The sequence below is a fragment of the Vollenhovia emeryi genome, unplaced genomic scaffold, assembly GCF_000949405.1.
Source record: "Vollenhovia emeryi isolate VEMERY1.0 unplaced genomic scaffold, V.emery_V1.0 DF939199.1, whole genome shotgun sequence".
Classification (NCBI taxonomy): Eukaryota; Metazoa; Arthropoda; class Insecta; order Hymenoptera; family Formicidae; genus Vollenhovia; species Vollenhovia emeryi.
In genome coordinates this window covers 792,426-818,371 of record NW_011967167.1, presented here as the reverse complement: position 1 = coordinate 818,371, position 25,946 = coordinate 792,426, and the positions used below count along the sequence as shown (strand labels likewise).

At 36.0% G+C, this 25,946-nt stretch overlaps 2 protein-coding genes across 2 annotated transcripts; both read left to right on the top strand.

Annotated features, from left to right (window-relative positions):
• The first annotated feature begins 3,213 nt into the window (after positions 1-3,213).
• Positions 3,214-14,748, top strand: LOC105561842 (gamma-glutamyltranspeptidase 1-like). The gene is made up of 11 exons (XM_012012192.1): positions 3,214-3,295; positions 7,445-7,595; positions 8,055-8,179; positions 8,292-8,431; positions 8,623-8,855; positions 8,966-9,126; positions 9,729-9,952; positions 11,366-11,561; positions 12,670-12,835; positions 13,247-13,393; positions 13,985-14,748. Exons 1-11 carry the CDS (start codon positions 3,288-3,290, stop codon positions 14,171-14,173), a joined length of 1,740 nt encoding a protein of 579 aa, XP_011867582.1. The 5' UTR covers positions 3,214-3,287; the 3' UTR covers positions 14,174-14,748.
• Positions 14,749-20,621: 5,873 nt separating this feature from the next.
• LOC105561841 (protein NPC2 homolog) lies at positions 20,622-25,702 on the top strand. The gene is made up of 3 exons (XM_012012191.1): positions 20,622-20,822; positions 24,912-25,216; positions 25,428-25,702. The coding sequence occupies exons 1-3, from the start codon at positions 20,744-20,746 to the stop codon at positions 25,509-25,511; spliced, it is 468 nt and encodes a 155-aa protein (XP_011867581.1). The 5' UTR covers positions 20,622-20,743; the 3' UTR covers positions 25,512-25,702.
• Positions 25,703-25,946: the final 244 nt, after the last annotated feature.

Below are 25,946 nucleotides of genomic sequence, written 5' to 3'. Positions count from 1 at the left end.
CGAGTGTTAACTTGAGTGTTTTTCCCATAATAGTTGAAACGGTATCAAGTAACGCCGGCGTGGCCGCTCTCAGGTTTCTCTCTGAAGATAGTTTCAAAATTGATCTTAGGCAGTTTAAGATTACATCCAGCCGATGAAATTATTTCAGTCGACGAGATTTTGCGAGCGTACTTGAATAATTTTCAATATAAAATTAAATTTATATTTAAGATCGTACAAACTTGAGAGTGCACAATCATTTTATTAGCTGAATGTAATTTGAAGATCACCCAAGATCAGAGTAAAAGAAGATTTATTATAGCTCGAGCTTAAGATAATTAAATTTGAGTTTAGAAAGCTCAAGTTTCCATTTAGCCAGGGTTGGGAAAGTTATTTTATAAAAGTATCTGGTTACACAGTTACAGTTTTTTTCGCTAAAAATATAACTAGTTATAGTTACATGTTACCAATTCTGAAAAGTAACGCGTTACAGTTACAGTTACTCAAAAAGCAATGAATCGTTACTTTGCAGTTACTTTCTGGCAATAAAAATAAAAAAAATCAAATCTGCATTTGAATCGTAAAGTGTCGATAAAGACGTTTATGCGCAAATGCAAGGCCTAATACGATCGGTGGAGGTTTAAAAAATATATAAAGTAACTATTAATGTAACTATTAAATTAGTTACTACACAGAGAACACGCATGACTAAACGACATCTTTAAGACGCCTATTAGACGTCTTTTAGACAAAAGATCACCCAAGTCTTAAAGATGTCTTTTAGACATGCATGTTCTCTGGGTAGTTGTCGAAAAAATGTAAACGAGTTAAGTTACAGTTACAGATGGAGAGAAAGTAACGAAGTTAAGTTAGAGTTACAAAAAAAAGTAACTGCAACTTCGTTACAAGTAACGAGTTACTTCTCAACTCTGCATTTAGCCGAAGAATTTTAGTAGGTCTTGAGAATATATTTAAGATATATTTTTAACACGAGAGGTCAGATTTTAATTTATCTTAAGATTGACCAAGCTTGGCGTAAGAGAAATATTTATTACAGTTCGATCTTGTAATTAATTAAGTTTCAAACTTGATCTTAGGCAGCTTAAGAGAGAGGTTCCATCCAGCCGATAAAATAATTTTAGTAGACGAGATTTCAAGAGTGTACTTAAAATAATTTTAAACAAAATCAGATTTACATTTAACGTTATATTTTAGACATTTCAAATTCAGATTGAATTTCGAGGATCGGGCGATAAATATTTATTCTCTTTCACGAGGTCTTCCTTTTATTAATGTGGAAAAATTGCTGGACGACGCTAGGACTGGCAAGTTCTATTTATCCTTCTGCTAGAACTGCGCGCCGATTCGGGTTGTCGGCTGTACACAGAATTATCGATACGCGATTTTTAAGTATCCCCGTTCCCTACCCTTCCCTCCAACCTGGACACCATTATTTGCTCAAGGTGTATAAATCACGCAAAGAATTATTTGACGCCAGTACATGATTAACCAATGTAGAAAAATTGCTTAACGTCAACGCCAATAATCAGAGAGATGCAATCATTTATTTATGAAACGCGCGTTACGTATGAAACACGTGTGTTTTTTTTACATATGTATGAACACGCTACACATAATATGCACATATGTGAAGATATGGCTACGTTTAACTTTGAGTGCACGGCGAAAACGTCGGCCTCAACGGTAGCACAGTATTTCAATACACGCGTCATTGTTTTAATTCGCATTACATTTATTCTTCTGCCCTTTACTGCAATAATGCCGCGACATTGCCTTCTTTTTAATTCGGCAATTCCACCTCGCATCCACCGTGGACTGCGTAGATGTAATTTATTAGACGTATCATTTATCACTTTTGCATGATGTGTATTACTTCTGGAATAACAATAATACATTATAACGTTGTACGATGTTCGCAGTCGTAGAAATTGCGATTACGCAATGCAAAAACACAGAAAAAACTTGTTTGCAGAGAGATTGCTATTAAAATACTCGGGACAATTGGCGAGCGTTTCTGTACTTCCCTGGGCCTAATTTTCACTGTGACGTAATCTCTAAATATTCTCCCTTCCGGGGAAAAATCCATTGCGGGGAAATACAAATTCTGAGCAGGCGCAAATATTCTCATATAAAATGTATCACTATTATTGTTAAACCACGGAAAATTTGGATTCGTAATCCGCCGCATACTGAATACTAAACAGAGATTATACGCAACGTATTGTCGGAACATTTATTTGTACATTATGATGTATATTGTATTATAACTTTCAGTACAGTAAAATAAATTAATATTCGACGTCAAGTGATCGAAAAGACACCTAACATTTTATACACCTATGTGTACGAATGTGTACACTGATAAAAAAATATCTTAATCCAAAAAATATTACTTTACTCAAGAAAATTCTTCGTTAGGTGACTCCTAATAGATTGTTAACTTAAATTTAAAAAATAATAAAATTAAAGCATGCATTGCTTTAATTTAAGTATTTATTAAATATCAAAGAATAGATAATTTTTAATTTACAAAATTTTATTTTTATTCTATAAAATGTTTACTAAGATGTGATTTTTACAGCAAAGAAAATTGGATTTCCTATTTAACAAAAACAATTCTTTCATTTAATAAATAGTATTCTATATCTCATGAAATCTTTATTTGAATGTAGAAAATGTCATGATTTAAATTAATTTACTTAATATAATACATAGATTTACTTGAAATTTGATATTTTTCTTTAAATAGAATAAATATTTACGTCAGTACAAAAAAATTAATTTTCAGTAAATCTATTTACTTGGTTAAAAAAATTTTTTGTCAGTGTACATGATATTATATCTATTGTATATATTGCTCATTATTTATGCGCGAACATCATTTATGTAATTTATTTTATCAATCTGAAAATAGTATGAAAATAAAACAGCTGCGTTTGGCGTGTATATCTTCTGAAAAAGCATCGCAAACTTCAAGAATGCTCCGTGTTCGAGTTGTCCACATTAACTTTCGATAAAATTGTCAGATGCGAATAATACTGTTAGCCGCGATAGAGTTTCGAAAATTTTAAGATAAGAATGAAAAATGGGCGCTTGAAACAGAAAGACATACGAAGAAGTCGGACGCGCGTTCGTTTCGGCTTCCGGAAATTCGCACGAGCGAGTGGGGATGAATAGATAGAAAGGGTATCCGTTACTCTTATAAGAGAAACGATCGGCTTAGAGAAACGTTTAGTCAAGGCTGGACGCTCTGTCATGCTCGTTGCGTTCCGTTTCGCCAGTGCACCATGATCGGGTCGGTATACTTTCATTTTTTATCGCTTCGCGAAGGTGTGCGTGCGGCAATAAAAATGCCTGCGCTGACATCACACGACTTTTGCATGATTATTTTCTCTACTGTGCATAACGGCCTCTCTAAATCGACGTGTTGCAAATCAATGTAAATTCAAACGTGCGTCGCATGAGTGAAAGCGCAGTTGCGCGAAAGACCGTCTTTGTTACGCGAAAGACCGTCTTTGTTACGCGACAATTTAAACTGATGTGAAACACGTTTTTATTTTCGAGATTTGCGAAATTTGTGATTTACATTGCTTAAAGCAATCGTAAATCGCAGTGTAAACTTGTGATCTGCGAAAGTGTGCTCGTCGAGTGTGTAATTTTTTAACGTAAAATCCATTCGAGTATTTTCGTTCCATATCAATTTGCCGAGTCATTATATTTCACGTGTACATTAATGCATTATAAAAATAAAATTAATAAAATGTTGAGATAAGGGAAATGCTCGTTGAATATAGAAACAAAATAAATAATGTCGAGGTCAATAATAATGTTTAGGTGATATTAATATGTGCATTTATTCTTGTATACTATATTTATGTGTGATATTTATATGTGCATTTATTCTTGTATACTATACAAGAAGTATATTATACAAGAAGAAATGCACATGTTCTTATTATTGTATATTATACAAGTAGAAATACACATGTTTTTATTATTTAGCACCTAAATAAGCTTGTCATTATTATTGGCCATGACATTATTTCTTCTGTAAATAAAACGTTTTCAAGGCCAAATATTTGTTGGAGAACTAAGACGACAATGTACTTAATGCTAATTGCACTTGTACTTTAGAAACATTTTGGCGTTTATTAAAACTTGTTAAGTTTGAAGGACTAAACATGTATTTTCTTGAAAATTATTTAAAGAAGATTTTACAAAACATATAGTTTGAAGCTCTGTACAGTTTATTGTGTTTATATCGTATGCATATTTACAATTATTTTGGATATCGATCGTAGAAAAGAACAATTCAATTCTAGTTTGTTTGTACTGAGCTTACTATATTTGTTACGATACTAGCTTGTACTGAGAAGTTGTTATTAAATGTCGAAGAAGTGTAATTAAGTTAGAAAACAATTTCATTTTGAGAAGTCAACAATTTTACTTTCCTAAGCAATTTACAATTTAGATTACAAATAAGGTTCGCCATATTACCCAGCTTGTAAAAAGAGGTGAAAAAAAAGATGAATCGACCATTTGCTATATTCAAAGATATCCAGAGAGATTATGCATCAAGAAGGGATGAGATTGCTTGATTTTCGAGCGATTAGCGGCCGCGTAATCACGTGCAACTACTACGCTGTATGCTGCAATCGCATATAGAATCGTAATTATCCGTGTGTGTACAAATGGATTTATCGAGTTTTTACACCAAAGTAAGCGGGTATAGAAGTATTGAAAGCATTTTCGCTAAACGCGTGGATATTCACCTTAATTTTGAACTCACCCAATAATATTACGTATCAGAATGTTACGCTTACTGTGCAACGATTGCTGTTAAGTACATGATATTCCATTATAATTGCAAAAGCAGTTAACTGGTGACTAGTCAGAGATAAAGACGCGTCCACAATTATGTATGTATTTTTACGTAGATAGTGCCGCATCTTTGTACCAAGAATGAATACGAGTTTCGCAGCGTTTTTTGAAAAAAAAAATCCTGTCTTTTCATCGATTTATTATTGAAAGAAAACTGTTAACCATTTTTTTTGCAACATTTTCGTAATTCCTTTCTAGCTACAAATGTATACACATGTGCTTGTTTGGAAATTATTAAATATTTTTTATCTTTTTAGAGAATATTTTTTTATAAAAATTTAACTTCATGTGAAAATGATAAATTTCATTTGTGGATGCTTTGATAAATATTTTTAGAAGTAATTTATTCTGTTAAAAATTTACTGTTACAAATTCTGTTAAAAATTTACAACTAGTTATATAAATGCTATAAAAATTAATTATTTATTCACATCTTTTTTAAAGTATATATAAGATGAAATATATAAGATGAAGTATATATAAGATGTAAATTTTTAACAGAATTTGCAAACAAATATATCTTGCCGTTAATAAGAATATATTGAATAAATAATACTTTCTTGTGTAATTTGTGCAAGAAAACAAAATATATATACTTGCACAAATTACACTATGTTATACAATTTAGTCTTACACGTGTAATTAATTAAACGCATCTGTTCGTTAAGAAAGTATTATTTAATTTAAAGTTGCAAAGACGTAATTATAAGAATGTTTGAGTTGTGAAAAGACGTGGTATATATTTCTCAAGCGTAACAACCACTTGGCGCGTCACGATAAATCTGCTTCCTTTTGTCTTGACGTTATCCCGAAACATATAATTCTGTAAATCGTAATTAAAAAAATTGCGACCATCTCAGCAGGCTCGTATCATTCGCTGACATCGGCCAAAGATGTTTATCTGATTTCAAGCTATTTGTTTAATTTAGGTCTGGTTCTGACTGATAAAGTAAAAAAAAAAGAATTATTTTGTCGCTTTATCTACAGGTGTTGTAGTACTACTACGAGTATATTGATCCATTCAAGTTATATCTCTATTGTACGTTCTTAAAGGCCATGACGGACTGATAAAGTGTGCGATAACTAAATATTTACTGATCTGTAAACGTCTTTAATTAAGCCTGGCTAATTAATCAGTTGCGAAAATGGATCTTTCCTTCGCAATAAACGCGATTTTCATAATTTTAGTGCCGTATCTCAAGTTGTATCTTGAACTTGACAAGGATGAAGGTACAGCAGTTTGTAAATGGCTCAACGCTAAGTCCGCGCGGTGCATGAATGTATTGAATGATATACACGCGTTACGCAATCTCAGTGAATTGCATAGTAAATGTCTTCTGCGTGTGCAAATCCGTGATTGTACGATGATAACTGACCACGTTCTCGAATCAGCGGCGACAATAAAGGTAACAATGCACGAGCGCGTTGATATGTCTCGAGCGATACATATCTACGTTTAATTATATAAACTCTTTAACTGCCAATCTTATCACAGTCACAATCGTAACCAATGATTGCGGGATGCTTGTAAAAGAATTTTATTAACTTACCGAACGGTTGTTATCTTTCATCTAACTGTAATCACTAGCTTTGTAGCGCGATATCCTAATTTATACGAGTGCGCATCATTCGAACTACACGGAGAGAATTTTCTCTCAAAATTTAGCCTGAAAATCATGTAATCGCGGGACAACGTGACATTTTGAACAACTTTATGAGAGTTTTTTGAAATTTTACCATACTTTTTACTTTTTACATACTAGTAAAATGTATGGTAAAATTTCAAAAAGCTCTCATAAAGTTCGTCAAAATATCATGTTGTCCCACGATTACATGATTTTCAGGATAAATTTTTAGAACAAATTCTCTCCGCGTAATTGTACACGCAAACCTTCTCAATATATTTGTTTGATAAATTGTTACGTAGGATTGTTGCACGTTGTAAAGCAATCATATTTTACATGACAAAATTATTTCACGCTTTACAATATAATCGTGCTGTTATAATTGTGTCTCGCAGCTGATAGACCTTTACAACAGGTGCGAATGCGGTCATGGTAAACCATCGGAGCGTGAGACCGACTGCGAGATTGTGACCGGCAGAAGTTCCAAGCGTCATTGACTTTTATTTTCGTATTCACTATTGTGCGGCTTCATTCATCAATCACGTAACAATTGGCCGTGCATCGTAATCATCGGTTTCTTATTGAAAAAAAAAAAATGCACGCACGCATGTCGCAAGAACTCGATTTATTCAAACTTTTCGATCAATTTTTTTTATTGCATAACCGGATTTTAATTTGCGCATATCATAAAATGGATGCGGCGGAAAATAGAAATTTCCTCGCATATCAAATGCATTTTTCGAATAAAAGTCACGCCGACAGAACGTTACGCGGATTAAGTTTATGTTGAGAGACAGAGATTGTCTAATGAGATTCAACATTACGGTCTCGCAACTATATTTAACGTTCACGAAACAAGCACAGCCCGACCAGGTCAATTCTTATATCGAGAGGGCAAATCGTAAAAATCTGATTTCTTTTTTACATATTCTGCGCAGAGTGCGGAAAAAGCTGCTTGTGGCTGGCGTCGCGACCGTCATACTTGTGGCTGTCTTTGTGGTATTAATCGTAGTCTTCACGCTCAATTCAGGCGACGTAAAATGCGGTCCAAAGTTCGTCAGTTCTTCCAAACTGGGTCGATACACAAAGGTAATTCCCAAATCACAAAATATAAAAAGAAACAACAAAGCCAGCTTTAATGATAACGTAATAGAGACACCGATGTTAGACTTATAGAAGAAGCAAAAAGCCATGCTCTCCGAACTATTCGTTTAATTAAAATATGGCGTTCCGGAAAAAGAGATGTGTGATTATTTCCAAATTACCCCTCGCGCTATCAATAACAGAGAATTAATTAAATACAGGATTTAATTTGATATTAAATAACAGTAAATAATAAAAGTAATGCTATGCGCGTGTTTGCCTCGGAAAATATATTTTCGCTGGAATTGTTGTTTCGATAGCTGCTTTATTTCATTTGCTATTTCCTCGCAAACATTCGCTTTGTTTTGTATAAAAGGAAGACGCGCAGCGCGAGATGCGGTATGATGTATTATAATAGTATATTCCGGAGGTTTCTCACGCGATTATTGAAACATTCACAAACAGGGCGCCGTGACGACAAACGGCCAGGAATGCTCCAAAATCGGCGCCGATATCTTATTCAGGAACGGCTCGGCGGTGGATGCGGCGATAGCGGCGCTTCTTTGCGAAAGTGTCGCGTCCCTGCACAGGTACTTCCCCTTTCAACTTCCTTTTCCTCTCGCTGCGGGGACAACGCTTCTCGATAATGAATTCGCGAGCGAAGTGCACAGCGAAGAAAACCTTTCCACATTCGATTTTCAGCATGGGACTGGGCGGCGGATTTTTCATGACGATATGGGACGCGAAAAGCAAAACCGCGGATTTTCTGGACGCGAGGGAGACCGCCCCGTTGGCCGCGACGGAGAAAATGTACGATGGCAACGCTCGTTTATCCATGTACGGTAGGTCCTTTCGCAGCTTACTGGCGGACACGCTTGCGTCGGAATCGCTTCCAAGCGCGTCATATAGTTACCGCCGGATGTAACGTAACAATTAATTCATTAATAAAAATGTTGCGCTATTTTTGCCCGCGCAACAACAACGGTCTCCCGTGCCCGAGGTAAACAAGCGAGATCTATGTGTTGTCGAACAGGTGGCCTGGCAGTTGCGGTACCCGGCGAGCTTATGGGCTATTCGGAAGCGCATAAAAAATACGGGAGATTACCGTGGCCGGAGTTATTTGAGCCCGCCATTAAATTGTGCGAAACTGGATCGCGCGTCAATGATTATCTCGCCTCGTATCTGGCCGAGAAGGAGCCTATGATAAAGAACGAGAGCAGTATGGCTGAAATACTCATAAATCCTGACACCAATAGAACGTGGATCGTGAGTAACCGCGCTCGCTTTTCGCCTCCTCTTGCCATTTTTTTTTTAAGACTCTCGCCATGCGACATTCCGCAGCGGCCGTGAAATAAATGGAGAAATAACATTTGCAGGCGGGTGACCGAATAAAGAGGCCGAAACTCGCCAAGACACTGAGGCTGATAGCGGACGAGGGTGTCGACGTATTTTATAATGGTATTATCGCGGACAAATTAGTCGACGAGATAGCGAGGTTTAAGGGAATAATCACGAAGCGAGATTTTCAAGAGTATAGGTGCGCACTTTTTTTCCTATCTCTGGAATTTGGAATATTCCGGGTGCTCGTAAAGCTTGCCATTTAAATCAGATAGGAGCAATTATGTCTTCTACGCAGTTAAAATTTTACGAGAAAGCATAAAGCAGGATGTCAGTGTGTAGCAGAAAGACGATGCTGTTATAGATAAAGACGATTTGCAACGATAACATTAATGGAAAAATTTTTTTAATCACATTAAAGATTCAGAATCTCGTGACCGGAAATAATATGTTTTTGCCGCCGTTGTACAATTGGTGTCACAACGAAACGTTAAATTGAACGTCAGATTAAAATGGCAATTAATTTTTATTATCCGCAGCCGGTTTAAGACCGATAAAAATATAAGAGCAGATTAGATATCGTCCATTCTTTATTTGAGTAAACGGATGTCAACAATAACATTTATTTTAAAGTAAATATTAAGCTGCTGCGTCTCTTCGATTGCTTTCTCCGTTCTCGCACAAGTTATTTAGGATTCGGAACTTGACGATAAGATGAAATGAACAGTACCGGGCAAAACTTGGTGAAGACTGTTAGATAAGTCACGGCAGCGTATCGTTGACGCAAGATTTACATTGCAGGGCCATATGGAGAAAGCCGGTCTCATTGAAAATGGGAAACCTGACGCTTTACAGCGCCCCGCCGCCTGGTTCGGGCGCGATTCTGACGTTTATAATGAACGTCCTTCGTCGTTTGCTGCCGGTCAGCAATGAGAACGTTATGTGGCAACGGGTAGTGGAGACCTTCAAGTGGGCTTACGCAAGGAGAACGGAGCTGGGGGATCCTGATTTTGTCGAAGGCATAGGTGAGGGACCGTGGATGCGCAATGTGTAACTGCGAGTCCTCGATAATGCATCGTGAAAAATACAGGGTGGCCCGCGCAGTTTTATCCCCGTTTGTGGAATTTCCCAAGCTATTTTCCGCCAAGCTTTCTTATAAACTCGCGGCTGATATTTCGATCTTTTTCGGTCCCTTTCGTTGTTGCACAGCGCGACATGGGAAGAAGTAAAAAAGAAATTACGGCTTCTTACTTCAAAGACTGACGATTCAAAGTGTTCGTATTGTACTCGTAACCTTTTCCTATTAAAATTTCAAAAATACTACTTTTTCTCTCCAATTGTCAAGTTAGTGTCATTCTTTAATCGCGAATCAGATTCCACTTATATATTAATATATTTTTGCATCAAGTAACTTCAGAAATACCCATTAGGTAAGCGTAGAACTTGGTGAATGTATTATAATATTATGCGTGAACAATTGATTCACAAGGCTCTAATGTGAAAACACAAATACGAAGTAATGAAGGAGTAAGAGCCAAGACAGGGTGTTAGTGTCTAAATATATTATATATAAATTAATTAAATTAACAAATTAATAAAATTCGTATGGCTCAAATGTGATGAACACAAATTTGAAGGAATAGTCGCTGCTCTTAGTCCTTTATTCCTTCAAATTTTAATTAAATTAATTAAAATTCTAAAAAAATGCAGTCGGATGACAACGCGAAAAGTTCCTGGACACGAGTGAAAACAATCTGTTTAGTAGCCACTTCTCACAAGATCGTTGGGATGATAAATGCATGTAATATTAATAGAAACTGTTAAGGATCGTCTACAATACACAGTGAGTCTGGCGTGAGAAGTAAGAGTAGGAGTAAGGAAATGAATCATTTTTATTTCTTACCTCTACCTCTGCTCTCACGCTCAGTCTCGGCGGATTAGAGCGCGGTTTGGACAGCGCTAAAGATATTTTTAAAAATGACGCCTGTATTTTAGCTTTCACGCCGCGAGGTATAGGATTTCTTACTTCTTACTTCCAATGTAGACGGTCCTTTACGCGCTCATTGAAAAGTTTAAGCATCCCGATTATTAATGCGTTAAAGATACTTGCCGTAACTAAAGATAATTTTTCGCGTGTTGACATCGACGCGTCAAAAGAATAAATTAATAAAAAAAGATAGACACAGAGTTTTTTGTGCGTTTGCGTTATTTTAAGCACGTATTAATTTTACTTAACATCGCGATACACGGCATAGTTTTTTCCGAGAATCCTTGCGTCAAATGCTTCCTTGTAATTTCATGTATCGTCACGCGAAACTTGTTATTCTAGTATTTTCATTCCCGGTATTTTCATTCCAGCGCGATTTTCTCGATTGCATTCTTCGAGTCTTTCCCTGCAATCAAGAAGCGTTTAACGCGATGAAATTATTTCTTTGTAGACGCGCTGCTCGCCAATTTAACGTCCAACGATTACGCGGAAATGATAAAAGGGAGGATTAAGGACGATCGCACGAGTCAAGATCCGGCGGATTACGGCGCCGTCACCGCAACAATCGTGGATGCGGGGACCGCGCACGTTTCCGTCCTCGCTCCTGATGGCTCCGCCGTTTCCGTCACATCGACCATCAATCAGGTGTAAGTGAAGTCGCAGGTGACGTGATACTAATCAAGATACTCCAATCGAATGCTCAGATTGCAAGACCAATTGGTCTTAAAATCAATTACGCTCAGTTCGCGGCATCTTTTCACTTTCATGGAACTCATGAAATTGTTTCATATTAGACATTCCAAATATTCAAACAAATTACAACGGTCGATTTGTAAAGTACTCCAAATCAAACGCTTAAATTGTGAAACCATTTGTTGTAAAGTCAACTGCGATCGGGTTGCGAGATTTCTCCGCTTTCGTGGAACTCAATTATTTCATATTGAAGATTCGAAATGTTCAAATAATTGGAATGATCGATTTGTAAAGCACTCCAGATGCTTGAATTGCGAGATTGTTGGTCTTAAAATCAATTACGCTCAGCTTGCAACATCTCTTCACTTTCATGGAACTCAATTGTTTCATATTGAACATTTCAAATAATCAAATAATTACAACGATTTGTGAAACACTCCAAATCGAGCGCCGAAATTGCGTAACAATGTCTGCTGTAAAATCAACTGCGATCAGGTTGCGAGATTTCTTCGTTTTTGTGGAACTCAATTGTTTCGTATTGAACATTCCAAATATTCGAATAATGACGATGATCGATTTGTAAAGCACTCCACAGATCGAATGCCTAAATTGCGAAACTATTTGTTTTAAAACCAATTGCGTTCAGGTTGCGAGATTTCCTCGCTTTCGTGGGAACTCAATTGTTTCATATACATACATCACAAATATTACAACGATCGATTTGCAAAGTATCGAATGTGCATAATATTTTCAAATAAAAATATCAGAGTCTCTCTCTCGAGTTTTCGCAATATCGGTACGCGTTTCTAACAGAAACTTTATCGTAACTTTTCCTATAATACCCTCCGCGTGTATCGGCCCGTGAAAAAGCGCGAAGGGGAGAATCAATTGAATCGCTTCACTTCCGAAATACGTTTGATATGCTGCTTTTTGAAAGCGCGGTTTATATATCTGTCCTTAAAAATGGAACGATTCAGCGAGGAGCGCGGTCCGCGGCGGGATCCTGCGGTGTATAATGCGCCAGGACTCCCCGTACTCCTTGTAAGCATCTTTATTTAACAGGCTCGGCGCGATGATACGCTCCGTGTCCACCGATATAATATTTAACGACGAGATGGACGACTTCAGCTCGCCCAACATCACCAACGGCTTCGGGCTGCCGCCGTCACCGGCGAACTTCATTCGGCCTGGCAAACGGCCGCTGAGTTCGATGTGTCCGGCTATAGTGGTAAGCCATTTCACCGCAAACGTGACCGTCTATATAAATTCGCCGGAAGCTCGAAACTCGGGGAATAACGTGTAACAAAACAGCCCGGTGTCTCGTGAAACGTTGCGAAACGCGCTTAATAAAATATAATGAGTTTGCAATTAACTATCGTCAGATTAACCATTGGGGCTTCCGGGAACCGTTCGGCTTAATGATATAATTGCAATTCGCGACGATCACGCGATTCTCCGCGCAGCAGCCACGTGAAATCTCGTCAATGTTTCTCGCGCAATTCGATGGGCCGGACCTGCGTGGAGAGCAGAACTTTAAACGCTTTCTCGAGATAATTTCGAAGGGAAGAGTGAGACCGCGGCGACGGGACGGCTAATTTAACAATAAGTTCACTTGACTCAATCATGCGATCTCTCTTAGGTCGATCACAAGGACAATGTGAGATTAGTGATTGGTGCAGCCGGTGGTTCCAAGATCACGAGCGCCGTGGCGATTGGGATGCTCTTGAATCTCTGGTTTGATTACGACATAAAGGAAGCGGTTGATGCGCGTAGACTTCATCATCAAGTGAGTTCAAGCATATAAACGTTTCAACTCAAGAAAGTAATTCTAATCGGGCACCAAGTTCGCATTGTGCCATTACAATCGAATCGACTTTTAATTCCGTAATGACGGTCTAAGAAATTGCTGCTGAAACTTCTCGTGAATAATATTCACCGAAAGTCAGAGCAGCGTCTCTGCATTTTACTTATATTTAAAGTATTTAAAATAGAAGAAAACATTTTACAAAAATTATATTACCAGGTAATAATTTTAGAGAGAAGTGGTTAAAATATTCGTAAAATTATTATTTCATGGAATTCGGATAAACTGAGAAGTTGATTAATTTCTTAGTTTGCTAAAATCTTTCCTTATACAATCAATTATATCTCAGAAACTGTTTATGCTTTGATATATTTTCTTTGGGGGGGGGGGGGAGGAAATAAGAGGAATTATATTCTTATAGTTATATTCCTCAACTCTTCATTACGCACGCAAGAAAATTATTAAGATAATGGCTTCATTCGTACTAAATTGAAACTGTTACTTGGAAGACACTGTCTAATTATTATACTTATTAATAACCTAGGTTTAAAGTAGCTATTAAAAAAATTGCAGCTGCTGCCGATGATTGTCGAGAACGAGAAAAACTTTTGCCAAGCCACGTTAAATTACTTGAGTAAAATCGGGCACAACATCACCACTTTTAGCGGAATTGGAAGCGCAATTACGGCAATATCCACGAAGAATGGACTCGTAACAGCAAACTCAGATTTTCGCCGACAGGGGACAACAGCGGGATTATAAAAATTATTAAAATTAAAGTATATTACACGCGGATGGTGTAACATGGATGTAACATTGATTCTTCTTTCGTGATTCTTTTAAATTGCAACGACGACAAATCATTTTGAATTAATGCTCTCTACGCGGAATGAAATCTTTGTTTTATCGCATCCTATTTATAAAAAATGTAGCAGTACAAAGTAATTTCTGAAGTTACAAAACCGTCTATATACGATTCATGTGTGATTAGACTAGAATTGTTATAAAACTACCAAATTCCTACTTTTAATATATTATAACGTAATTTCAAAAGATAATTTACATGTTTCACAAGGAAATAATTCGCAATGTATCGTGCCGACGACATGTAAGATACACTCTAGCGACCGAATCAGTATAATAACAGCCTATTCTCCACTGGACTGTAAATACTTAAAACTTGTAATTGCGAGTATTAATTATTTATTTTATTATTACGACCCATCGATCATCGCATCTCTGTATATATTCCATAATGTTTCGTACACGATTCAAATATAAAAATGTTTATGCTTTTCTATTTAGTACGAATTAAATGAATTTCTGAAGGTTGTAAATATGTTATTCTTTTATTGTTGAAACGAAAAATAACATACCCGTAACAGATAACATAGGATTCTATTCTTGGTAATGTAGGCAGCACAATAATTCTGCTTATGCAATGCGCGTACAGATCATGTATGTACAATTCCATATGAAATAATATTGCAACGAAATGTTTTAATAAAAATAGAAAAACAGTTATAAATGGTGCATGTTTAGACAAATAATGACGTTTTTTTCAAATTAAGTTATATTTAAAAAAACAGAAGGTTATTAAAATACCATTAAGAGAGACACAACGCGGAAAACTTTACTTTTAACTGCATCATTTATTAACATAAATTTATCTTGCGTAAGTTAATACGATTTACAAAACTTTCAATTTATGCTACCACTTAGCCATAATTATTCCTCGAAATCAAAATAATTGTGCAGCAAGTTAATGATTTCATAACAAAGTTATTGTATCTCTTTAGGCTACGTTTTCCAACAATCTGCATTTTCATAATCACGTTTCACATTGTGTATACGTTAGTCATTCTCGAAATTGGGCACTGACAAGATTGTAATTGAGGAGTTCGGTGGAAGAACGACTTAAGTCGATTTAAGTTTTTGTAAGTATTTTATTCATTCAAAGTTTTGGAATTGAACATTTACGTATTTCTTGATCAAACTGTAAGATTCCAAGTGCACATTTTGTAGATATTGATCGGTTGAATACTGCGATACAAATTTTAGCTTAGCTTTTATAATGTATGAAAAAACAATTTAAATGAATTCACGTCGTTCTTTCAACTTTTCAATTAATTTGAATCGGAAAATTTTGTAATGTAATAAATCAATCTTGACTCATGTATAATTCAATACTAATTATACTTGAATAATCAAGTCAGCGATGTAATATTCACAGTCATTATCGTATATCGACTGATCTCTTTCGCAAGGTTGTATGTCGATTTTATGCAATTTCCGGGATTTTTAAAGCGCTTATTTTTAATCCAGAATAAGCGTTTAAGCAGAAAAACAAAAAATTGCGTAAAATCGAGACACTACATTGCGAAAGAGATCAATCGATATTCTCGAAAATGTATTTACGAAGTTTACGGTTTTCTAAAACAGTCAACAGTCAAATAATTTGATATTGAAATAAACAAACAAGATTACACGCTTATATATTTTCCTTTGTCGAGATAAACAATATAATTTTGGCATTTTCGGATAAAAATCGCCAAGATGAGTTTTGCATTGAGAATTCAGTTTAACATTATTTCCAATTGATTAATTTTAGCGATGAGAATTAAGTAATTATGTTATTAGTAATAATGATATCTTCAAGTATATTTTGAAAACAATTCGGAGAGAGAGAGAATGTCGTCAGGAAATCTTTATTCAAGGTTACTGCCGCTATAGTAGTTAGTATTCCTTTCAAGCTTCTACCTTAACCAATGCACTCGCTATACATCTCGAATACAGAATACATAATTTCTTCCGTTAGCGCGTGTCCTTCGTTGATAACATCCGTATTAACAGCGGAAAATATTTCTTCCGCGTTCATTTCGCCGGGATAGATTTTAAACCGAGCTTTTATAATCGCAACGGGGCTATCATCATTATTTCCATGCACTCGGCGGATCGCTACAATTGTCCTTTTACAATTAACGTCCTATAGAAGCGCCCTAGAAAATTTGCCCTTTGAAAATTCTCTCTTTTTAAACCGTTCATCCTTCGGGTCCATTTTACTTTCGAAATAATTAGGCAAATCACGGTTGGAAAATTAGCACAAAGTGTACCGCGCATTTAATAACTCTTGATCAACTGTAGAAGAGACAAAAGCGTTTATCGTCACGCAGGAACAATTCCAGAAAAGTTTCATAACTGCCCTGACTCACTCTGATCATTCTGTCGGCTTGACAAGATAATTCGCGGCAGCGCATCAGCGCCAATGTTACCTCCCATCTCGCGAAACATATGTACGTATTATACAAAATAATATTGCGGATCACGGCGGTGCGCGGAGAGAATTGTCTCTTAAAATTTATCCTGAAAATCACGTAATCGTGGGGCAGCGCGGCCTTTCGAAGAATTTTATGAAAGATTTTTGAAATTTTACCACACATTTTACTAGTGAAATGTATAGTAATATTTCAAAAAAACTCTCATACAGTTCTCCAAAATGCCACGTTGTCCCACGACTACATGATTTTCAGGGTAAATTTTAAGAGACAATTTCTCCCCGTGTGTTTTATTAGACTGTCTGTTGCGAAGAGGACCGTTTTACTGTTTTGAAAGCTTTTCATTAGTCACCAAACCGCATCCGGGGGCATGCGGATTTGCATATTCGATGTTATTGTTTCTCGCGCAGCGCAATTTCCCAAGAATAGAGATATTATAAAGTCAATGTATACTTTGACATGGTAATGTCACGAGCATAGATCGACCAGACGGATTCTTGACCGCGTCTGGAAATCTCGATTATGATTACGATTCGTTTTCATTATATCGCCGGAATCGCACTCGCGGGGGAAAACAAGAGACACAGTAGGAGAGAGAAAGAGAAGCGGCGGTCGTTACCGTCCGATTATTAAATGTAGATGAAGGGTACGCGAGATCGCTCGCGTGATTTTACGTCAGGTTCTAGCGCTTCGGCCGGTCCGGAGTTTCGACGAGATACATCGTTCGATATGATTGCCGACGTGGCAATAATTTCAAGAGTATATACGGTTTACGCGAGTTAATCGAGATCCCCGTTTGCCATTGAAAATAAGGAGACTCGTCCAGTCTCGGGGAAAGAGAGGGCAAGCGGGAGAGAAAAGAGAGAGAGAGAGAGAGAGAGAGAGAGAGAGAGAGAGAGAGAGAGAGAGAGAGAGAGAGCCGGAGAAGGAACGGGACGAGATGGTGGACAGAGATTCTTAATTTCCGGCGCTTTGTTCTTGTGACCATGGTGGCCCGTTTCATTTCCGTTTCGTTGTGCAGAGGTAAACGAAACGAAGTTGGAAAAAAGGAGGAATCAAACATTATGAAGAGCGGCCGCAGCGAGTTACGACTAAAGCGCGGAACTTTCACGCGTACCTGTGATCGTCGAGTTATTTATCTCACACGTTAGTCAGTCGCGATGACCGACGATTAATCCCAGAATATTAATCATAATATGTAAATGTTAATACCGACGATGAGCGAAACTTCGGTTCCTCAAAAAGCATCGTAAATAAAAATAATAAGAGGTTTTTCTTAGCAAATATAGCCACGTCTTTTTTTTTAGGGTGCAATTTCATTTTAACTACGTTAAAATTATGCCAAAGATATTATAAAGATAAATGTCGCTTGACCTGAGAAAATTATCTAGATGAAAAAAGTCTTGATGTCATTTTTTATTAAATGACGCAAGTTAAGATACGCTTGAAAAAAAAACAACGCATCAGCGATGCAAATAAAAATCAAGAAAAATAATTCGCTACATTGCACGTCAAACAGCAAATTTATCAAAGTTGACATTTCAGCTGATAATATTGCAAAATACTACCCAACTATTGCTGTTTAACTCGTTTATATGAAATTAATAATTGATTGTAAGTTTTGATAAATGATATAATTAAATTATTAAATGCTCGCGTAATTTATTTACATATCAAACGCGCTAATGAGATGTCAAACTTTGTTAGACGCGGTTTCTTTCACAAGCCAATTTATCTGTGTTACAAAATGATTTTTAAGTATTACAGATTGACGTGATCACGTAACGCGTTCTCTAACATTGAGTCATCAAACTTGAGCAGACCTGTTATTCTTATACACACAAGCAGATAAACATGATGCACATACACTGGGTGTCCCAGGTGGAAAGGTCAATATTCTGGGAGGTGATGGTATCGGTGATTTTAAGCAAAAATGTTCATATGAATATACATCCCATTCCCTACTGTTTCCGAGATAGAGCGACTTGAATGTCTCGTGTATTCACTTTTCTTCTGTACACTTCACCCTTCATCTAACCTCATAAACGTCTGCGGGAATTTACCGAGGGGGAAACCGCTGAGGGCATTGTGGTGTACAGATTTGCGGCATTACCGGGCATTACTAGGGCATTTTTGGGGCATTACGTCTTGCTGAGGCATTATAAAGATAAAATAAGATACAATAAGATAAAAGAAGATAAATAAGTAAAAGAAGATAATAAGATAAAGTAATGCCCAGTGGGCATTAGTGGGCATTGGTGTACAAGATTTTGGTCAGCGGTTTCCCCCTCGGAATTTACCCTTATACGTGCGTTGACTGTCGTGCCGATAACATTGAAGAAATGTTCAAAATGTAAAGGAACGTCACGATGTACTCGGACGAGCAACACGCCATGTTCACAGAGTTGAAAAATGTTGTTAACGGTGGAATTTTGGAAAATTTATTATGATCTGTAGCGCTTGAACAATAAATATTAGAAGTAGTACGTAGTATTTCTTTCTTGTCAGTAATTTTGCCACTGTACATTCAAATATCTCGGAAACAGTGGGGAATGGGACATATATTCATATGAACGTTTTTGCTTAAGATGACCGATACTATCACCTCCCAGAGTATTGATCTTTCCTCCTGGGACACCCTGTATATCAATAATCTCACTTGTTGTTACTTTAGAACTTTAGTCGGTTTTTCCATATAAAAAAGTGTGTTAAGTCGACAGTCGAAAGTCTCGAAGTATTGTTGTCGCTTTTTCGAGATACCGATTGGCTGTCTCGCTTGTGCGATACGACATGCTTCAGTCGTATTATTTGCACTTGTCAAATCATGCGAATTTTTAGAGAGAGCAAATGGCGCGCGCGAACCGCACGCTTGCGTTGTTTAGTGATTTAAATATGATAAATCTATTACACAAATATACACATACACACACAATATATGTTAAAAATATAGATGAGAAAACATATGTATAAGTAATACAAAGATATAAAAAGACAACCAAGTATAGAAACTGAAACAAAATTAATATTCATTTGATACTTGAGTAAAAATTAATACATTTTGAGAATTTTACATTAATACATTGTCTTTGCTAATAAAATTTCGCGAACACATATCTACTATTTTTAACAGTTTAGTTCCCTTGCAAAGTGACGCATTAAGATCTTTGTCGTGAAATTGTACACTTAATAAAAAAATATCTTCATCCAAAAAATATTACTTCACTCAAGCAAATTATTCATTGGGTGGCACCTAATAGCTTATTAACTTAAGTTTAAAAAATAATAAACAAATTAAAACATGCATTGCTTTAATTTATGTATTTATTAAATATCAAAGAATATATATAATTTTAAATTAAATATATATTGTGCATTAATAAAACATTTTATTTTAATTCTATAAAATGTTTACTAAGATGTAATTTTCAGAGCGAAGAAAATTGGATTTCTTATTTAACAAAAACAATTGTTTTATTTAATAAATAGTATTCTATATCTCATGAAATCCTTGTTTGAATGTAGAAAATGTAATGATATAAATTAATTTACCTAATATAATACATAGATTTACTGAAAATTTGATATTTTACTTTAAATAGAACAAATATTTACTTCAGTATAAAAAAATTTTTTTAAGTAAATCTATTCACGTAGTTAAAAAAAATTTTTTTTGGTCAGTGTATTACTTTAATCTTAACTATATTTCCGTATGATTTCTGTACTTTTCCTTCCACGTTTTTCTGATCGCTTTACTTGGCTATTGTCGCTTTACTTGGCTATTGCATTTACTTTAAATGCAAATTCTTCCCGCAGACAGATTTAAAGAACGTGCAAGTGTTTTGAAATCAACATATGAGTTTCATGCGTTCTTTGTTTTGTTATCCCCCTTCCTCGGTGAAGTATACTTAAGCAGGAATTTGACGTACGACGCGCCGTTAGGCACCTGTGACCGCGTTCGAGCAACAGTCGTCAGTCGAGAGCCGGAGTTGGGTCTGATCGGACCCACTGCACTCTGACGAGGTTCCTTGAACGGAAAAGCAGAAACACTTTCACCGGGATGCTGAGGGAAACGGTTCTCGTTTTCGCGGCGCTCGTCGTACTCGCCGGTGCCACGGTAGTTAATCACTGCAATTCCGGTACGTGAAATATGCAAACTGATAAAATAGATAAACCGAACAACACAGGAATATCGTAAAAAATGTATTAGCCTGCTGAAAGACGGTTGCAGGATGTTAATAAATCGTGTTCGCGAAACGCAGACTGTTCCGGCAACGATAAATAATGATAAATATAACAATTTATTTTCTTCCTTTAATTTTTTAACTTGATTTATTTATTCGCGCAGCAGCATTACGTAAATATGTATATAGACGAGTTAATGGACGTTTACTGAGAATTGCAATTAAATAATCAACAAGATCGTCATTAAAAAAATTTTCCACGAGTGACGTATTTCGCGGAAAAAAAGTTTGCAGAAATAATTCACATTTAAACGCGACCAGAGCCGTGGTCGTTTTTTCTATGTCATTGAAAAAAACCTCAAGATTTATTCAAAAATTAAAACTGCTTCTCTAGTACGCAAGAGGATCTGTTGATATCGTTGAGATACCTTTGTGAAACTTTCTCGGCGATGCGCTGCGTTAAAATGTTATTATACAGAGCGCTTCTAAAACATTCGGCCAAAGTTTATTAATGCATTTTTCTCATTTTTTGAAAAGTGATATATACATAAGTATCGGGTTTCCATGGGTGCCGACTCTTATTTCTTAAATAATTTTATTTTTCTGATTAGAATAAAACGGAATTATTTTAATAGGAAAATTTTTAAGACATTTTGCACAAAATTGAAATACAATAATATTGATAAATATTTCGCAAAAATTGTGTTAAGATCATTCGCTATAATGCGGCAGTTTCGTCAGAATAAAATTCCTTAATAATATTTGTCAAAAATTAGACAAATCTAATTTAGAATATAAGTACTTTATAACAATTTTGATATACTAAATGTATAATATTTCTACATTATTTGTAAATGCTTTATACAATAATGTAACTAAAATATTTTTTTCAGTTATTGAATAATTTCTTCCCAAAATTTAATTTTGCAAATATATTGTTAAAATGATACGCCATATCGTTACTGTTTTGCCAAAATATTATTTCAAAATAAATTGCGAAAGCAATTATTAATGTTTCATAAGAGATCCGTATTTCTACATCTATTTTTTTTAATATATCCATAATTCTGATAAAAAATATATGTTATGCAAGATTTCATTATGTAATTTTATAAATGTTTTCCTCGAGGTATATCAGGTAATTAATGATCGAAGAGAAATCGGTAAATAAGGTTTTCGAAATGCTTATCCTTTGGTGTTTACTAATTGTCAGTGACGAATTCTCAGCACAAAATATTTTATTGCTGTCTTAAACATGTCCACTGGAATTCCTCTTTCAACGGTATTTCGAAGGCCGATAGGCCTACCGCGATAGTCTCTGAACGTAGCCCCAAATGGAATCTAATGGTAACAAACCGGGACAAACACTATACGGTCAAGGGATACCAGCAGCAAAACGCTCTGAAAAACTTCAGCGATAAACTTAGTCCATAATAATTTTGTAGGGTTCTAGTCACTCAAAAAAAAACTTTTAACGACAAAAACTCTATCAGTGATAGAGAACATCGCTTCTATTTTTAAACTAACGCGAACGAGGCCAAACTAGTTCTGGTCGAATTCCTTCAGTATCTTGATTATATCTTGGAAGCTTCTCGAAGCCATCTATCTCAAAAGCACCAAGATACATGCCGGGAAGTCGTTATCGGTACTCATTAACACTCCCGGCATATGAGCATTTTCTCTCCAAGAAGAACAAGCAGCCGCTTAACAGAAGCTTTATTGAAAATCCTATATGTTTTGTATTTATGAACACGAATTAGTAACTGAATAAAAAATGGTTCATCAAAATCAACGCACGTCAAGATAAAAGAGAGAAAAATAAGAGAACAGGATTTGCCCTTTCAAGGCAAACTAAAATATAAAAGTACATTCTACCACGTACTTGCATTCCGAGTTAAGTCGCGCATCACGTTCTTATTCGGTACTTGGTCATTTATATAATATAATCAATTGTTTATTTGCTTTGTATCATTTCGCTATTTAATTCTTATATTTATATAATACTTCAGGTAAACGTTAAAGTCTTTTTCCAACGGTAGATTTCCAATTGACATGTAATAAATTTGACATCCTATTCCTTCAATCTGTAATACTCGCGAAATTTGACCAGATGTTTGAGAATATTCCCTAAATGAGAAGCTGTCGCGATACGATTTTCAATATTTAAAATTCTTTTTCCAATGCTGGAATGCTATACGTATTGTCGTATTAATTTTCTCTTGTCAAACTTTTTCGAGCACCGTACACGAGTATCTGCCCACTAATGTGTCACCCATGAACTTGTTGTTCAAGTGCAATTTTTGTTTGAATCAGGCAATAGAATTATTGTGCATTACCACGTAAGTTAAGCGTCGAGTGATTGTGTCGAAAATGTGCTTCTCATGCTCGTGGCAAAAAGAACAGTAATTAGAGTTCTCATAAAATTATCATTGCATGATGCGCGTAATGACCGCTAATTATTGGATATATGATGCGCACGAGGCAACGGGCTGTAGCGCATTGTTATTAATACCTATATAATTACTTATGAGAAACATAATTGACACGCGGTGAAAGTGACGCGCGAAATACTTGAGCATTAATTTACCGGCCGACATGCCTCGCCGTTAGAATTTCAGTGTCAAATTAGAAACTTCGCGTCTGGTGGAGGACTATAAATATTTGGACTTGTATAAGTCTCTTTGTCAATGTGCTCGAAATGAGACGACGAAAACCAGTACGAAGGAATGTGCTAATTTACGAATACCGTTAGAACTATAACTGCTGTTTTCAAACGTCCATAGATATTGCGCCGCGGACAATAAATGTAACATTATATGGATGCTATTTATTTCGCTCTGATAACACGTTCGTTTCAATGCATTGCACGTACGGTTAGGAGAATATATTTTTTTCAAATAATGTCTCGCTGAAATATTTGTTTGATTCGACAATTTAAGGAAAAATTGAAACAATCTCATTACACATGTCCAATTCTAAACGTCATCAGATCTTCAGAGAGCGGCTGATACTTTACTCGTATATTCGAGATCATATTGAGAGCGAACTAATTATTTCGAAGTCTTGATTGAATCTCATGAGATATACGTAGATATTACATAATCGAAACATATGTGCTGAGATTTTTCGAGTTTTTTCCCCGGGAAAGAGTAATCATATCATGTGCTCCTATTGCGATTGTATACCATGCAAATAAATGTATGATAAAAAAAGTCACGTCGACAATAAGATCACATTTCTAGGGTGCATAAGAAAAATTAACATGACTTACGTCTACGTGTAAATATAATTTACATTCGCTTTGTTATTCGAGATGTCTCGCTGATCTATTGTAACGCCGTTTTTGACCTTCGGTATGTAGTTACAACCATAAGCACAAAAAGCAAACGTATCATTACTTCTCGCAACGTATATGTATATAAATTTACGTTTCCATTCTCGTGAATCACGCGGTTTTCAAAGCAGCGGTTTTCAAAGCAAAAACTTCAACTTATTATTAATGTCAACTACTGCCGCAATTCTTCTGTCTATGAGACCGGATCCTATTGACTCAGTGCTCTAATGAAAATTTAATTGTTACTAATAAAAATGTCCGACGAATTAAAAAAATTCTCAACAATTAATTGTTAATCACATCTATTGACGCGATAATCGTACAATTCGTCTTCAGAGCAAAAAAAAACAGCCATTACTTTTTCTTACTTGAAAATCTCCAACACTGCAACGACTTTGAGTTGCGCTACGGGAAGATCAAACACTCTCAAGGCGATCAACATTCAAGTTGTGAGATTTCTTTGTCATCGTGTATCCTCTGCTCAGTTTTTAGTGCGCGCGTATGTGTATTCTTGCGGACAAAGAGTACGTGGAGTACTACTTTAGTGTCGAATTATATTGCCCTCTGTGAATGAAGTATTCATATAGTCTGCCATGATTAATGTATTTGCGACTTACGTAAGCGGGTAACTCGCAACCGAGCCGTGTAAAAATACAGCGGGTATAAATTACGCTCGTAATTTGTTTGCGATTTATAATTTATGATTTCAGAGACTCCGTTCGAGGATACCACGCAGGTCAGCATATCCAATTGCGATGAACCTGAATGTTTACTGAAACAAGGAACGACTATCGTCATAGAGATCAAATTTGTGCCTGAAAAAGACATTCACAGCTTGACGAATGAAGTGAGCGCGCTCCTTTTTAACGTACCCTTGCCCTTCGTGGGTGTCGATGGGACAGACGCCTGCGCTAACATGTATAACCCTGATGGCAGCAAAACCAGTTGCCCTTTGAAGCAAGGCGTTGAATACTTGTACAGAAACAGTTTCCCTGTGCTGGCATTTTATCCGAGGGTAATTTTCCGAATATCTTAAGAGGCTCATAATCGCGCGTTTATCAATAATTAGCCAATTAAATACATATATTACAACGCGAACAGTTATATTATTATGGACAACTTCACGATGGCAACGTGACTCCTTCTTTTAGTTACGCGCAATTTGTTTCTTTCGTAACTGGATTTCAACCTGTTGCAGCAAATGTTTATCATAACTTTGTTTGCAGGTTTCGCTGGTCGTACGTTACGCATTGCGAGAAGGAAATGACAGAGTTATATGTTTCGAGGCACCATCGAAAATTACGAAATAAACTACACCACGTTGCCGACTTCGACATATTACAATTAAGGGACATAGTGTGCGTAGTCGATGTAGCTCCGAGCTTATATAATTTAATTGGCCGATGTGGCATGCGAATAATCCATCTAAAGCGAAGTATACCATATTGTGATACGCAAATTTAAAATTCTTTTAATAAAGCAACTTTCTACTTTTAACCAAGACTTTGTTTCGCTTATTTTATCCATTTCCTCGCATCGAGCTCCAATAGCATTTTTATTAGAGATAAAATTAGTGTGCTAGAGATTAAAGTAGACATTTTAGACAAATTAAGTATCTACACGGAAAGTTTACTTACGCAATGGCTAGCAGTGCCGAATTTTTAGCGTTAATAATTGTTAAATATTTAAAGTCCAGTAATGTAACTATTCTAATTTTTTGTTCAAAGATACGAAACAATTTAAAA